The sequence below is a fragment of the Maylandia zebra genome, linkage group LG23, assembly GCF_041146795.1.
Source record: "Maylandia zebra isolate NMK-2024a linkage group LG23, Mzebra_GT3a, whole genome shotgun sequence".
Lineage (NCBI taxonomy): Eukaryota > Metazoa > Chordata > Actinopteri > Cichliformes > Cichlidae > Maylandia > Maylandia zebra.
In genome coordinates, this window is record NC_135188.1 from 47,722,796 (window position 1) to 47,739,911 (window position 17,116).

Below are 17,116 nucleotides of genomic sequence, written 5' to 3' on the forward strand. Positions count from 1 at the left end.
ACACATTATCTGCCTTTCCCAACTTGTAGTCCCTGTGACCTGAGTGATCTGGAGTATTTGGATGAAGAGTTTCACCAGTCTCTTCAGTGGATGAAGGACAACGACATAGACGATATGCTGGACCTCTCCTTCACTGTCAATGAAGAAGTTTTTGGACAGGTCAGTGTATGTAGGTGTGTGCGTGCTTGTGTGTGTGTGTACACCAACTATACTTTCAACAAATGGGGGTGGCTGTTGCTCAGGACGTAGAGCAGGCCATCTATTAATCGGATGGTTGGTGGTTCCCTGGCTGCTTCGGTCGACATGCCAAATACGATACTTATGTGTGAATGTTAGATAGTCCAACGTGACTTAGAGAAAGCAGAGTGCTTGTGTGAGTTGGTGACTGAGGCAAATTGTATTGAGGGCTTTGAGTGCTCAGGTAGAGTAGAAAAGCACCAGTCCAATTACCAAATTAAAATACACAACTTGGGTACAATCCTGGCCTCACACCAAGCCAACATCCCAGATGCCTTGGCAGTGTAAGGAGTCTCACCCGTCTCTCCAGTGGATGAAGGTTACCGAGTGATTTGCCAGTTTTATCAATCCTTTTTCATTATTTTACAGTCGTTTCATTTACTTTGAGTTTTTGTTAACTTTATTCACTAGAGGTCTTCATGGGGCCTAAACAATTCTGACCAACAAATAAACAAACTTGACCAACCAAGGGTGGGCAATCTGCAACACCAGACAACATCACATGCTGTCACCAACACCAAGTTTGGTAATGTGGGTGTTGCACAGCACTGTCCAGTCAGGTAGCATGCTGTTCACGTCTGTAAGTGAATATAATGAATGAATGAATGAATGAATGAATGAATGAATGTTTTATTGGCCATATGCAGGTTGCCCCACAGAGGAATAGGACCCCCCCCCCGACTTACACACACAACAACAAGACAACACAAGGGAATACAGTTGGAGATCGGCAGCGTTGGGAGAATAACACTGAAAAAATTACACAACAATGGGAAAAGTACAAGAGGAAAAAAAGAGACCTCTTCACACGCTGGGCAACCTATGGGAGGACAGCATGAGAACAGGAAACAAAAAAAAACTCCTCTGCACAGAGAGCACATTAATGTCCACATCACAACATCAGAGCACATGACAAGCCACAGGGGATGGATAGGGGGGTGGGGGGTGATTCGAAGGAACACAGCAGTCGTCCTGCACCATGCTACCATTTCAGCGCGGCGCGCAGACCCGCTGCCTTCCCCCGCAGGAACAAGCATCGAAGGCGTTTGGAAGGGAGGGGGATGAGTGCGTGCTTATCAGTGTGAGTGTATGTGTGTGCGTGTCCATAGTTCAGCTGAGACAGTGTCCTTCGCTGTATCAGGCTAAGTAAACAGTCCTCCAGCCGATCCAGGTGTCCTTCATGGGACGGGAAGAATAGTCATCACACAGTCGTTATCAGGGAGTTGTTTTGGTGGGCTCCAGCCTTGGGCCTAGCAGCTGGCGCCGTGGTGTCCAAATGTAGAATATTGTTGATTTCTCCTTTATGCGAGCAGCGAATTTAGCACTCTGACACTGGGGCCTCGATTTCCCGTTGGAGCGCTGCGAGCCTCCCCATGATGGTATCAAGCTTCTGTTCCGTGGTGTTGTCATTCTTTTGGTTCTGAGACCCCACAGCTGCAGTGAGCCGTTCTGCGATGTTATCCAACTTTCGCTCAAGGGTGTTATTGTGAGCAGGCCCCTCTCTGATGTATCCCATCATACGCTCAATGGTGTTAGTTTGAGTCTTCACGGCAGCTGTAAGCGTCTCCAAGGTGTTGACCATGCTGCGTTCGGTGTGGGAGGCCGCGCCTCGTCCCATCGCTTCAATTCCAGCGGTCAGCTTAGGGGGGGTTTGAACAGCTGGTTCCGCTCTCTTATTTCTCCGATAAGTCAGGGCCAAGCCAGCTCCGATCAGCAAGAACCCTGTTATCATGGTTCCGAATAGGTAAATATCCTCAGCGTCCTCGATAGACAGTCCCGCCAGGCACAAGATCCTCCAGGTCTGCCACCCATCCATCGTGTATCCGGCAGGGAAAGTCCCTCCAGGGCACTCGGGCTCTCCCGAGCCCAGACTTCTCGTTGAGAAGAGGGTGTCAATAGCGTTCAGAGACCAGTTGATCAAATCCATAATTCTCTGTTAGGTTTTAGAGAACGACAGTGAGAGACTGTTCAAGGGAAAAGTAGTGCACGCGAGACAAGACAGGACACAAGAGGCTAAGCAGGGAAGATAAGGGGAAGGAGGAGAGGAGAAAAGTGCGACCGCCTTCACCGAGAGCCAAGTAAGAAAGAGCCAATGTAAGATAATTGAAAAATAAAGATACTAGATTTACTTTCATCATCGAAACACTTAGAAAAATGTTGTTGGATATATGTGAAGATACAGAATGTACTGCCAATATACGCTGTTGCAAATAACAGGGTAGAAAATCTCGAAATTGGATTTGAGAACGAAAAGTGATTCTCCTGCAGTTTGAACAGTGGTGCAGAGGAGGAGGAAAGACACTCTAGCTTGAATCTCGTTAACCGTTCATGATTTAGAAAGGAAACAATCCCTGATATCCACCAAATAATTGTGTTTTGCCATAGATAACAGAAAGGGAGCTGAAGCCCGGTGGAGCCAACATTCCTGTCTCAGAGAAGAACAAGAAGGAATACATTGAGCGCATGGTAAAGTGGAGGATAGAGAGAGGAGTGGTGCACCAGACTGAAAGCTTGGTCAGAGGCTTCTATGAGGTATGGCTTAGTGTGACAGAGTTTTATATATATTTCACATGTTATGCATCACCCAGTTTATCTCTAGTGCCCCTAAATGTACAGTGTAAAAAAGATCTCACTGTTTTACATTTTGAATGTTTTTGCAGGTGGTGGATGCCAGGTTGGTGTCTGTGTTTGATGCTAGGGAACTGGAGCTGGTAATTGCAGGCACTGCGGAAATTGACTTAACAGACTGGAGGAACAACACTGAGTACAGAGGAGGTGTGGAGGAAGCTAAGAATGAATGTTTGTTTTTCAGGATAGATTTGTTTAAACCTTTAGATAAAGTTTAAGATAAAGTGTTGTCCTTACAATTAACTAAGGCAGGTGTCAGCAAACTTCAACATCAAAAGAACAGGAGAAAAGGATCAGCTGGGGACAGACAGGTGGATCACAGATCTAACTGGGGGAGGATAAATGAATACATATAGCATGTGTGTTAATAGAGTTATGCAAACTGCCAACCTGTGACCCAGGGGAAAGAGAATCTATTACCTGCTATTAGTTATTTATTACAGTCGCAGTTTTATGTTTGAGAAATACTAGCATTAAATTCATGTAACAACCAATAAGAAGCTGGAAACAAAAGGTAACTAGAAAAATGCATTTTCTAAAGACACTGCAGCGTGAATGCTGATAGCTGAATGTTTTGAGCTGAAATGAATGTTGCTGAATGTTGTTCTGAATTCTTCACCTGAAAACTAAAGTGCAGAACTGTTGAAAGCTGACGTTCACACAGAAGAAGTTGAAAAGTAGCTGAACATGTTTAAAATTTATATTAGAAAAAGCTGAGTAATGACAAAAGAAATTTAGAGTCAGAAAACATCTGAATGAATATTAAAAGTTCATATTCTTTTAATCACTGAATGACTGAAATGTGGGAGGATTCACTACAGACAGGTAAATGCTGCAAGTTCTAGTCATTCAGTCAGAAAAGATGATTCTAAAAGTCATCATCTGACTCCAACTGCCCAGATCTGAACCACCTGTGTGCAGAAGACAAATCCACCGATGAACAATAAGCTTGAATTTAACGGGCCAAGCAGAATGCTCTGATCAGATGGCCTGCACTAACTACAGACATACTGTGTCTGTGAAGGTTCTCAGTCATCCAGGTCTAGTCTAAGGAGCTTGGAGAGAAAAGCGTCTGGACTTCTTTGAGTTGCTTGAAGACGTTTCACCTCTCATCCGAGAAGCTTCTTCAGTTCTAAGGTCAAATGGTGGAGAGTCCCAGATATAAACCTAGTGGGAGTTTCCCCCCACAGAGGGACAAAAGGACCCCCTGATGATCCTCTAATCGCCTGAGCCAAGGTGTGAAAGCGGGTGTGGGTCCCAATCAGCCAGAGTTTCGGGTGAGCTCATTGAAAGAGGAGTGAAAGAAGCCATCTATGTCCACTGTGAGCGACCATCTTTGAACAGAGGGCGGGGCTTAACACACCAACTGTCTGCCATCTATAATCCAGTTTTGAGATCCTTCCCAGACGCCTTAACGCCCACTCACACCCTGGGCCATCTGACCTCAGGAAATCACATGATAAGGTGGGGCCAGGTTTCACAATGAGCTCACAGAGACAGAGCTCATTAAGCAGGCAGGTGTGAGCCTGGTTGCTATAGCGACTCCAGCCAGTGGCACCACACACACACACACACACACACACACACACACACACACACACACACACACACACACACACACACACACGAGCGCCTGTCTGCGTGTAAACAGAAAAGTGACCCTGAGACAAATTGGGTCAGTTTTTCCAGGTCCTGTTGAGACATCAGATCTTTTATCCTTGAAATATTCTTGAGGTGATAGTAAGCTGACTTTGTTATTGTCTTAATGTGTTTTTCTAAGTTTAGGTCTGCATCCATCACTACACCCAAATTTCTCGCCTGGTTTGTGGTTTTTAGATGTATAGATTGAAGTTCTCTGGTGACCTGTAATCGTTTTTCTTTGGCGCCAAAGACTATTACCTCAGTTTGTTTTTGTTTAGCTGGAGAAAATTGTGGCACAACCAGTCATTAATTTCCTCAATGCATTTACCAAGAGCCTGCACAGGGCCTCGGCCTCCTGGTGACATTGTGATATATATTTGTGTGTCATCTGCATAGCTGTGATAGTTTATTTTGTTGTTCTTTATAATCTGTGCCAGTGGGAGCATGTAGATGTTAAACAGAAGGGGTCCCAAGATGGAACCTTGGGGAACTCCACATGTGATACTTGTCTGCTCAGATGTGAAGTTACCTATTGATACAAAGTATTTCCTGTTTTCTACGTATGTTTTGAACCAGTTTAGTACAGTTCCTGAAAGACCTGCCCAGTTCTCCAGTCGTTTGAGTAATATGTTGTGGTCGACTGTATCAAATGCTGCACTGAGATCCAGTAAAACTAGGACTGACATTTTTCCACTGTCTGTATTCAGACATATGTCATTAAACACTTTGGTCAGAGCGGTTTCAGTGCTGTGGTTCTGTCTAAAACCTGACTGGAAGGCATCGTAGCAATTATTCTGTTTTAAGAAGTAATTGAGCTGTTGAGAAACTGCTTTTTCAATGATCTTACTTAAAAACGGGAGATTTGAGATCGGCCTGTAGTTGTTCATTTGTGTCTTGTCAAGATTGTCCTTTTTCAGTATAGGTTTGATTACAGCAGTTTTTAGTGATTCTGGAAACACACCTGATAATAAAGAAAAGTTGACGATCTGTAACAGGTCTGACTCTAAAGTCTTTGAGACCTTTTTGAAAAAACTTGTTGGCAGGACATCTAAACAGCAGGAGGAGGAGTTCAGTTGACCTAAGATGTCCTCCAGGTCTTTGCTGTTAATAGGTTGAAACTGTTTCATGGTGTTTAAACAGTTTTTTGGTGGACACAGTACATATCCTGGATCTGCTGTTGATGTACCAATTGCTTGTCTAATCTTTTGGATTTTGTCTGTGAAGAATTTGGCAAAGTCATTGCAGGCCATGGTTGAAGTTCAGCTGCCACTGACACAGGAGGGTTTGTTAGCCTGTCAACTGTAGAAAATACGACCCGAGCATTATGGCTGTTTTTAGTGATGATGTCAGAGAAGTAGGACCTCCTTGCACTCCTCAGTTGTAAATTATAACTGTGAAGTTTCTCTTTATAGATGTCATAATGAACCTGGAGGTTTGTTTTTCTCCATCTGCGCTCAGCTTTCCTACACTCTCTTTTTTCATTTTTCACCAGTGTGGAGTTTCTCCATGGAGACTTTTTCCTTCCAGAGATAACCTTCACCTTAATGGGAGCAATAGTGTCCATTACATTTAACATGTTAGCATTGAAGCTATTGACGAGCTCATTGACTGACCCTCTGGGCAGGTCAGGTGTTAATGGGAAGACCTGGTTAAAGATCTGACTACTGTCTTCAGTTATACACCGTTTTGTGATCACTGCTGTTGATGTATTTGTGTGCGCTGAAATTTTACTTTCAGGGTCTTTAGTCCCTTTGTCCTGAGGGTTGTCCACATGGATGTTAAAATCCCCAACAATAATTACACAGTCAAAATCAACACAGATCACAGACAGCAGTTCACTGAGATCATTAAAAGAGTCTGCGCAGTATTTGGGAGGCGTTTAAACATTAAGAAACACAACTCTGGATGAGGCCTTCAGCTGTAAAGCCACATATTCAAAAGACTGCAAATTGTAATGACCATTGATGATCAAAGACCACTGATCAATCGCCATGAGAACTATTCACAGAGAGTTGGGGAATGGCTGCAATCACAGCCTTGTAAGATGGTGACAGATGTACCCTTAGGCCCCCTCATCGATTCAGAGATGGTCTTTCCTTTTTCATCTAAATGGCCTCCTTGACTCCCCACTCAAACTGCGTTTCTCCCTGTCCAGGATGTTACATCCTCATCATTAACAGAGTGGCCACTGGCCTGTAGACTGCAGAGTCCTGGGCTGTCGAGAGGTTGTTTGGTTTCCCCGATTTATAAATCATTCGACTGAACAGTGTACACTATATTACTCTATTTGTGCCATGGGACCGGATCGTTCAGGTGGACCAGTTTTTGGGATTTGAAAGCCACAGAGACAACAACTGCATCTCAACAACAACTGCTGCCTTCAGCTGAGAATGAAGAAGTCACTTGGATGAGTGATGAAACTTTTCTCCCACTAAAAACGTCAAAACGTCCAGATGAACTGGATCAACTTCAGCATGCATCAAGACATTTGTTGTTTTGCTGTGTTTTGTTTTCGTGGTGGTTTTCTGATTTTGATTTTTTTGTCATTGTGGTTTAAAATGAAAAAATAAATACATCACTTAAAAAAGGATTTAAAAAAACTTTAACAACTTAGGCGACTTTTACTAAGAATAAGGTTTCAAAAAGCTCATCCCTTGATTCACTCAGACTTGAGCTTTGGTTTTTTGGCTTTCATTATAGTCCTATTACCATGACATTTTGACAAAACATGAAATGTTGTGTTTAGGTTACCATGATAACCACATTGTGATCCGGTGGTTCTGGGCAGCGGTGGAGAGATTCAATAATGAGCAGAGATTGCGGCTCCTACAGGTAGGCTTTTTTGTTTTAGTTAAAGAGGCTTTTTATTAAAAACAACAATAACAACAAACAAACATGTAACACTGCAGTTCTTTCTTGGTGTTCTTATCCGCATGTCTTTTTTCTACTTGTTGTCTCTCACCTTATATCCTCAGTTTGTGACTGGGACATCCAGCATTCCATATGAGGGTTTTGCTTCTCTGCGAGGCAGCAATGGACCCCGTAGGTTCTGTGTGGAGAAGTGGGGTAAAGTCACCTCCCTACCCAGGTAAATACTAGAGATGGACCGATCCGATATTACGTATCGGTATCGGTCCGATACTGACCTAAATTACTGGATCAGATATCGGAGAAAAATAAAAAATGTAATCCGATCCATTAAATATCACGAAAGCACCTCACAAAACTTGCAACACGCCGTAACTCACCTCAGAACGTTAGCACGTCGGAGCAGTATGCATCACGTGATAGAGCGGCTGTGGCATGCGGGACCTGTGGTCTGGATAGCATGTGGAGCTTCGCTAGCAACCTGGCATTTCATCTCCGACAAAGTTATCCCGAGAGAAGTAAAGCAAGTGTGTAAGTCCATCTCTGAATGTTTGTAAAGCATTCCTGCGTTAAGCTTAACGAGCGACTGCCTCTCGCTCTCCGGCTGCTACTTCAATCATGAAACTGCTTAATGATCAGCTGATCGGCTTTTCTGTCGCGAGTCCGTCTTTGTTTTTGGCCCACTTTGCACCAGAAAGAGGAAACCAGCGGCTGAACAACAGCAGAACGTTTAAGCTTGATAAGCTGTTGTTAGAATGTATTTAATATTACTTTCTACTCGAGGATCTTTTCTACGTAGCTGACGGCTGGTAACTGTGCAGGGGCGGATCTTGCAAAGTTTAGCCAGGGGGGCCGATAGGGCATGAACAGGGAAAAGGGGGCACAAAGACATACTTTTCTTTCTTATTCTCATTTAAAATGTCTAGCTTTTAATAAATAATTATCTGACACCCAAAGTTTTAATTTGATGCAAAATGAATAGAAGTCAATTACTGTATATAGTAACTATTAAGTCTAATATATATACCCTAGTAAGCTATAGTACTTTTTCCTTTGGGAAGGTACCATCTGTGCAGTCTGCAATTTTGTTGAAGAAAGATGTTGAATCTATTTAATATTTCTTGAAAAATAATTGATTTCTGTGCATTTTTTTTCACACTGCATCAAATTAAGGTTGATTACGTCGATTAAGCATCATGAGGTGGAGCGTGAGGGGTGGTTCCCTATTTTTTATTTATTTATTTTTGTTGTTGCTGGGAGTTGGAACCCTATTAGTTAGGCTGCTTAATATTTACGCTAAGTACTCTTTAAAATACCAGAATAGGGAGGATGGTGTAGGTTTAAGTTTATTAGATTGATCAGTATTGCTGAACTATGAAATATTTTTTTTTGCATACAGGTATAACAGAATAGCTTTAGTGTAGTTGTTGTTTTAAACTTGAGTATGAACTTATGCAAAATGCAGCAAGATATTAAAAAAACAGTTTTGTTGATTAAAAAACACTATATCGGATTCATATCGGTATCGGCAGATATCCAAATTTATGATATCGGTATCGGTATCGGACATAAAAAAGTGGTATCGTGCCATCTCTAGTAAATACCAACCATCTCAGATTTGCGTAAAAATGTTATGGTTTTGTTCTTTTTGTTTGCACTTTGAAAAAAATTGTTTACATATAAATATCTCAAAACTATTAAAGATAAAAGCCTGAAATTGACTATTAGCTGGTCAAAATATGTGCAAAAAATAATTATAATAATGACAATTCAATCCAGAAAGGTGTATACGTACTGGTAACAAGTCAGGTTTTTGCAGGAAACAATGATATAATTACATCAAGTAATTTTAAGTATTGGGCAATTTTCCAGAAACACATTTTTGTATTTTTTGTATTTTTTGTATTCATTACTTCCTACCTCTGCAGTTAACCAAAGAGGAGAGAGGGATAGCTCTGCATTGCCTAGAAAATTATTACAAGGCAGCCTGACTTCACTATTGTCAGAATTGCTTCCAGCAGAATTAGATGGCAGATTAAAAAAATGGGTAGAGAATGGAATCACTTCATATGGCATTATGTATCATCTGAAGAAGGCCTGGATTCCTTCCAAAAACATTCTAATAAATGTAATTTAGAAAAAGAGGATGTTTTTTAGACATCTTCAAAGAAGACACAATTACACAAGGTAAAGAATCTGGCCTGATCACTATTTTTGTGAACTCATATGAAGGCAACACAAAGGGGAAACTTATTTCGAGTCTCTGCAAGAAGGAAAAAACGTCGATCTACTTTTATCTACCTCGTACATTTAGGGAGAAAGATGCAAATATAAAATAAATAAAAATGACTGGCTTAATATGTATAAGAAATGCTGCTACACCTCAAATTCAGAAACATGCAAAGGAGTAATTGGGAAGAACATTTTAAGATTTTTCATATCACATGTCCGACTATTGAAGATTGTTAGGATAGATAGGATAGAGACTGTATAACATATACATGCAATGGAAAGAATGAAATTTTCCTTTAAACGTTTAACTGATAAAAATGATAATTAGTGGTCAAAATGTAATATTTTTTTAATCAGAGGTGCTCTCCTTCTTTCTCCATGTAGGGGTAATTTTGATATGATACAATAGTGATAGGATTTCTGGTTCTAATCAAAAATGTATTATTATGTATATATGTGCTATACTAGAAAAGAACTTGAAAGATACTTAGTCTTCACAGAAACATGCTATGATTACACATACAGGTGCAACAATATGTTTTTTAATTTGTTTATTTTTCTCTCTTTTCAGTTGAGTTTCTTAACGTTGACATGTTTTTTGTCTGTCTGTCACGTCTGTAAATGTTAATGCAAAAAGAAGAAATGGTAATATTCTCACACAGTCAAACTTTGTGCCCCACATTTAGTTTGCTGGGGTAATCCTAGTTATTTCTGTGTCTATGATATTAAATATTAAAGTTCTCTGCATTTCCAGGCACTTATTTCGGTCATGCACTGTAGTAATTATGATAATAAAACCTGATTTTTCTTAGATTTGAGCTTCTCTATGTATCCTGTCAGTGGCCTGTGCTTTAATACATCCAGAATACACACTGTGGCTTCTGTTCAAGCATTTGCTGATGAACAACACTGTCTCTGCTCTGTTCTCCAGAGCTCACACCTGCTTCAACCGGCTGGACCTACCACCGTACCCATCTTTCTCAGTGCTGTATGAGAAGCTGCTGACTGCTGTGGAAGAGACCAGCACCTTTGGACTGGAATGAGATTCTCGTCTCCCCCATATCCCAGTTTACCCTGCGTCTGCCCCTGGAAGACTGCTGCTGATAGTGACGTTTAAAAGTCAGATTTTGAAGTCCAACTCCTGATTTAAATTTATAACAGGATGTTTTGTTACAGGATCTGACCCTTTGAAATGTTTTGTGTACAAAGGTAAACCTTTTTTGTTGCACCTGCATGTACTTCACACCTACTTAATAACTTGCTTTCACCTATGTGACATGACAAATGAAGACCTGCGCTCGCTTTAGGACTCTGACTGGAACTGCCTAGATCTGACCAATCAGAGGTCAAGGGCGCCTGAGTTTTTTTTAATTTTTTTTTTTTTGGGGGGGGGGGGGGGGGGGGGGGGGGGGGGAATCAAGGAGGTTAAAATGGTTAGACCAATTAAAGAACCTGCAGCCACTGCCTTCCCTGCGAATATTGACCTGATTCTACTTCTTTAACTGAGTTTGGATGGATCTTGGAGGACTATAAGGACCATCCAAGACTATGTGTCTCTACAATGCACTTGTAATACAGCATGTTATTGTGATGTAGTAACTTCACTATGTGTAGGTTGTGCATTTATTTATTAAAAAGCTGAGGTAGACCTAAGGTAATTTTTTTTGTTTTTCAGTGGACTTTGTCCTCAGCTAATTCTGGAGTGTAGTCAGACATTTTTGGTATTGCAGCTACCCTGTTGTTTAACTCGTTTTCTAATGATGCAGGAGTGACATGTGTGATCTGAACTAACTAGCTAGCTTTACAGTGTAGATTGTGATATCTCTACCAGATCTGGATCTGTTGGCAAAAACATATTTGGTCACCACTTACCTGAGTTACTATATTGACAACCAATATATGATCATCAATTTATCATTTTACTTTTACAACCCCAGTCTTCAAAACATTAGGATGCTATGTAAAATATAAATTAAGACAGAAAATTTGTCAATTTGAATTTAATGGCAGAAACACATCTCATAAAAATTAAGACGGGATCGTGTCATGTTTATCACTATTGAGTGAGTCTTTGGAAAAGGAATGTTATCTCCTTGTCTGATATAGGATTCTAGTTACTTAAGTCTTCTTTGTTGTGTTTTTCACTTCCTCATGTATCAAATGTTTTTCACTGATGAAAGACTTAGATGTCAGCCAATTAAGCACCTGGACCTTCTTCAGTCATTCAGCAGTAAAAACTCTGTAATGGTAGAAGCATGAACATTACCCATAAAATCCAGTTCGAAGGACTTTGCAGTTAGTTTATTCTCTTTTGTATATTCAGATCTTCACTTAGGATGCAGTATAAATTTAAGCATGCACTGCACTACCACAGAAAAACAAGTCAAATCTTTAGTCCTGGACTTTGGTTTATATTATTATTTCATGCACAGAATATTAAAGACTAAAAAGGAACCTAAAAGCAGTGCATGAAAAAGTTGCCCTTAATGAAACTAATTATTTCTGAGTAATTCTGATGCACTATCATTAATGCTGACACAAGTTCTCAATTACTTACTTACTTTGAATGTGTCTATATTCTCATCACTTTTCACTGTCCCTTTAGTTCTGACTTATTTTCTTGTAATATGAGTGTTGTGTAAACATGCTTAATTCTTCATCTACTTTCTTTTCTTGCTGAAATGAGTGTCCCACTGGGTTTACACCACTGGATGTGTGCCTGAAGTAACAACATACAGACTGCTACTGTGCAGAGAGGTTTATGTGTGTTAGATGGCATTCAACAGTGTAAATTATTTAGTGCACAGTTATTTATTTAGAACATTGGAACCACTCCTGCTGCTTTAAATATTTGAAATTGATTTTGTCTTGGACCTACTGTTCTCCTTCTTTATTCAAAGGAGCTTGCAAAGAAAAGCGTCTGGACTTCTTTAAGTTGCTTGAAGACGTTTCACCTCTCATCCGAGAAGCTTCTTCAGTTCTAAGGTCAAATGGTGGAGAGTCCCAGATATAAACCCAGTGGGAGTTTCCCCCCACAGAGGGACAAAAGGACCCCTGATGATCCTCTAATCGCCTGAGCCAAGGCGTGAAACTGGGCGTGGGTCCCAATCAGCCAGAGTTTCGGGTGTGTTCATTGTGAAACCTGGCCCCACCTTATCATGCGAATTCCTGAGGTCAGATGGCCCAGGATGTGTCCAGTCCAGACGCTTTTCTTTGCAAGCTCCTTTGACTACGATGACCTGGATGACTGAGAACCTTCACAGACATATTCTCCTTCTTTATATTTTTAGAGACTAAAGATACATTTTGGCAGGAAGCTGAGTAAAATTTCATGTACAAATTCACTTCAAATACTTCTCGTACTGAAAACAGTTCTGTCAGTTCTCTCACTTGTCTGTCTGGCTAGAATGTACCAAAGTTTTGAGCCTTACGTGGCAGCCACACATCTGACAGCCAATCAGTCTGTCCAGTCCACCGTACTTTAATATATGAATATTTGTAAGCACTTCTCTTCTAAAATAAAGTTTCATCTCTATTGAAGTTTTTGTTTGGTTTTTAATGACAGACTCTGTGTCTAATGACGATGAATCGGGGCTTAAATTTCATATTAATACCAGATTAAACCAAACATCAAGATGCACAATGATAAAAGTATTTTATATAATAATATAATTGTGTTATTATTATAAAATAGATTATATAATCCTTAATATTTTCTACATTTCAAATGTGAATGTGTTAATTATGAATCATCCATAGGCAGATTATTGCTGTTTTACTGTACACCTGGGACCTAATCTTATCTTATATGTATAGCTGAATGATGGCAAAAGTGAGATGAAGACTGAAATGAGGATATTTGGATATTCTGCTAACACTTCCCAGTCATTCTCTGAGTGGTAGTGAAACTATTTTTTTTAAGTACAAGACAAATATATAAATCTTTGCCTTTGGCTTGAATAAATCTTGAATAAATTGAAACTCACTAATAGTTGATCTGTGCTACACATCATTAACTTTGAGGATTTGTTGTTTTCTAGTTTTAGAATACTATTTACTGAGGCGACTTCAGTCAACCTTTTACTTTTTTACATTTTAATACAAATATCTTTAAAGTAGGCCAGAACCATCTGGAACGGACTTTTTGGTCCAGATATCCATAAGTACCTTCAGATGGCAGGAACAAAAATCACCAAAGACACATTGTCACACTGTGCTAGCTAAAGGTACACCTGCTGTATTTCCCAAGGAGAGAAAAGAGTAAGAGATAACTTAAATCAGAGATAGAGAAAGGTGCGAGAAAGAGAAGAGAGGAAAGTGAGGGGATATATTTGGACATAAGGACTGCCAGCAGCATTTGTGCTCTCTGTGCAGGACCATCAAGTTCTTCTACACCAAACCCACTCATCCATGGACCTTGCTTTGTATACTGGTGTACAGTAATGCTCGAACAGGAAGGGCCCATCAACAACATTGGAATGTCATTTGGACTGGGGGGGACATACTCAGATGGTATCAGAGAGCGCGAGAGAGAGAGAAGTAGTCAGAACTGAAGAAATTGTACCACCAGAATAGCTACAAGTGCCTTGGAACCCACACACAAAGTAACTCCACCAGAGTGCCTATTTCGGGTCACTTTTGCCGGTCCAAGCCCGGGTAAAGGAGCAGGGTTGGAATTGTGACATTAAAAAATCCCAATAATTGCTAAAAGAAATTTAATTTGTAGTTCTAAATAAATTCTAAATGCATTTAGGACGTTTTTTACTCACTTTATGTCTCTTCCACGATGTTATTTCTCTCTCCAACAACGTAGGTTACAATTAGATTAGCATGATCAATTATGCAAATTAGGCGATGACGTCATTTAGCGACTTCTAGCGACTTTTAGGACAACCAATAGCGATTTTCCTTACTGAGGAGTTGGCAACACTGCTGAGGGCGCATTCGTAGACCAATTACGTCACAGTGACGCGCCGAAGGCTGTCCAAATTCATAGACTCCTCCGAATGCAGCCGACAAATGCATCCTCCTTTTCCCTGAATTTGAAGGATGGGTCGGGTGTGTCCTTTCGTGGCCCACCATATCCCAGAATTCATAGCGCGGCCCAGCCAAACTCCAGTTTCCAGCAATGGCGGCTGCTACTAAGTTTTAAAATTACTCTTGAAAGAAATCTCCGTCCCGGGTTTCTCCATGGATCGGGTTTCCTCCAAGGCGTGAGCACCGATAAGCAGAGTTCTGTATAAAATTAATTATTCAAAGTAAGCTCAGGTATGCCGTTCAGCAGGTTAGTTACAGCGCCGGGAGTAGCTTGGGAGAACAAAATGACACAGAAACTGCTTCAGGTTGCTCTTCCAAAATCAACTCAAAGGTTTATTCAGTATACAACAGTTTATATAGAGGAAAAAAAAAGGTTCGTGTGTCAGCAGATTCTCAGTTCAGACCGGTACAGACCAAATAAGGAAACGTCTTCCTGCCTTCTGAGCAAAGAAGTATCCTTTGTGTAGTTTATCAGTTCAGCTACAATTTATGATCATTCCAGCAAAATACACTCCTAGACATAGAATACAGAGTTCTTTCATTAGTGAATTCTGAAACAAACCACCTGGCCTTTAACAAGCTCTTTTCTAAAGGATAAGGAAGGGAGGATGGGAGTAAGGAAGTGATCTCTGTGGTGTTTTCGACCTTGAGGTACCATCCTGTGATTCTTACACATTAATTCTTGGGTCACAGAGAAAGAGAAAAACAACTAGTAAATGGGCCTTATTGAGTAACAGTTTTCCTGTATAATATCACTATAAAACAATATCCTGTAAATGCTACCATGGTATCAAAATATCACAACAACTCTTATTAATCTTTCTGGGTCACAAAAGAAACTTTTAACATTTTTTCAGTGCCTGTGAATGTGGGTGTGTAAACTTCAAATATCTGCTCGGTTTAGTGATGTGCGAATAATGAACGAATCGTTCAATACTCCAGAATCACTTTACTGACACCCAACTGACTCACTGACTCATCCCTGTTGCTATTACTCAATCAATCAATCAATCAATCAATCAAAGCTTTATTCGCCACATGCAGGTTGCCCTGCAGTGAAATGGGACCCCCCCCCCCCCCGACCTTACACACACAACACAGACATTACATGGGGATACAAGTCGGAGATCGGTAGCGTTACAGAAAAACACTGAAATGTACACTACAATGGGGAAAGTACAAGAGGAAAAAAGAGACCTCTACTCATGCTGTGCTTCCATGGTGGGACAGCATGAGTACAGGAAACAAAAAAAACTCCCCTGCACAAAAAGCGCATAAATGTCCACAGCACAACATTGTGAAAGACATGACAAGCCACAGGGTTGGGTGGGGGGTGAGGAGTAATCCGAAGCGAACACAGCAGCCGCCCTGCACAGCGCTACCATTCCAGCGCGGCGCACAGACCCGCCATGTTCCCCCGCAGGAAACAAGCATCGAAGGCGTTTGGAAAGGGAGGGGGATGAGTGTGTGCTCATCAGTGTAAGTGTATGTGTGTGTGTCCATAGTTCAGCTGAGACAGTGTCCTTCGCCCTGCCAGGCTAAGTAAACAGTTTACCAGCCAACCCAGGTGGCCTTGCATGGAATGGGAAGGAACAGACTCAACACAGTCGTTATCAGGGAGTTTTTGTTCAGCTTGAGCCCACAGCTGGCACCGAAGGGGTAGCCGCATTATGATGGTGATTTTTCTTTTACAAACAACTCGTGAGAATTTCAAGCTGTTTTTAACACTCCGACACTGGTCTCTCAATCTCCCGTTGGATAGCTGCGAGTTTCTCCATGATGTTATTTACCTTCAATTCCGTGGTCTTTTCACACTTTTGCTCACAGAGCAGATTCTGAGACCTCACGACCGCAGCCAACTGATCCGCGATGTAATCCAGCTTCCGCCCAGAGGTGTTGTTCCGAGTGGACTCTTCCCTGATGTAATCCAATATACGCTCAGAGGTGTTATTCTGAGCCTTCACTGCAGCCGTTAGCGCCTCCAAGCTCTTAACCTGCTGCATTCAGTGAGCCCTTTCTGAGAAGCCGCACCTCGTCCCATCGTTCCAATCCCAGCGGGCAGCCTTGTGGGGGTTTGAACAGCCGGTTCCGCTTTCTTAATTCTCCGATAAGCCAGGGCCAAGCCAGCTCCGATCAGCAAGAACCCTGTTATCATGGTTCCGAATAGGTCGATATCTTCAGTGTTCTCGATCGACAGACCGCAAGCACACGACCCTCCATGTCTGCCACCCGTCCATCGTGTATCCGGCAGGGAAAGTCCCTCCAGGGCACTCGGGCTCTCCCGAGCCCAGACTTCTCGAGCCCAGACTTCTCGTTGAGAAAAGGGTGTCAAAAGCATTCAGAGACCAGTTGATCAAATCCATAATTCTCTTTAGGTTTTTAGACACAGACTGTGAGAGAGTGTTCCAGGGAAGTGAACTACACACGAGACAAGACAAGGACACAAGAGGCTAAGCAGGGAAGATAAGGGGAA

At 41.4% G+C, this 17,116-nt stretch overlaps 1 protein-coding gene across 3 annotated transcripts in view; it reads left to right on the forward strand.

Annotated features, from left to right (window-relative positions):
- hecw2b (HECT, C2 and WW domain containing E3 ubiquitin protein ligase 2b) overlaps positions 1 to 10,995 on the forward strand; it is a 73,111-nt gene extending 62,116 nt beyond the window's left edge. For all 3 annotated transcript variants that reach the window (XM_076880387.1, XM_004564093.4, XM_076880388.1), the window contains 6 exons: positions 30 to 159; positions 2,623 to 2,769; positions 2,898 to 3,012; positions 7,253 to 7,338; positions 7,482 to 7,594; positions 10,538 to 10,995. In XM_076880387.1, the coding sequence (XP_076736502.1) occupies positions 30 to 159; positions 2,623 to 2,769; positions 2,898 to 3,012; positions 7,253 to 7,338; positions 7,482 to 7,594; positions 10,538 to 10,649 (703 nt within the window). In that variant the 3' untranslated portion in view covers positions 10,650 to 10,995. The remainder of the gene's footprint in view (positions 1 to 29; positions 160 to 2,622; positions 2,770 to 2,897; positions 3,013 to 7,252; positions 7,339 to 7,481; positions 7,595 to 10,537) is intronic.
- The last annotated feature ends 6,121 nt before the right edge of the window (positions 10,996 to 17,116 follow it).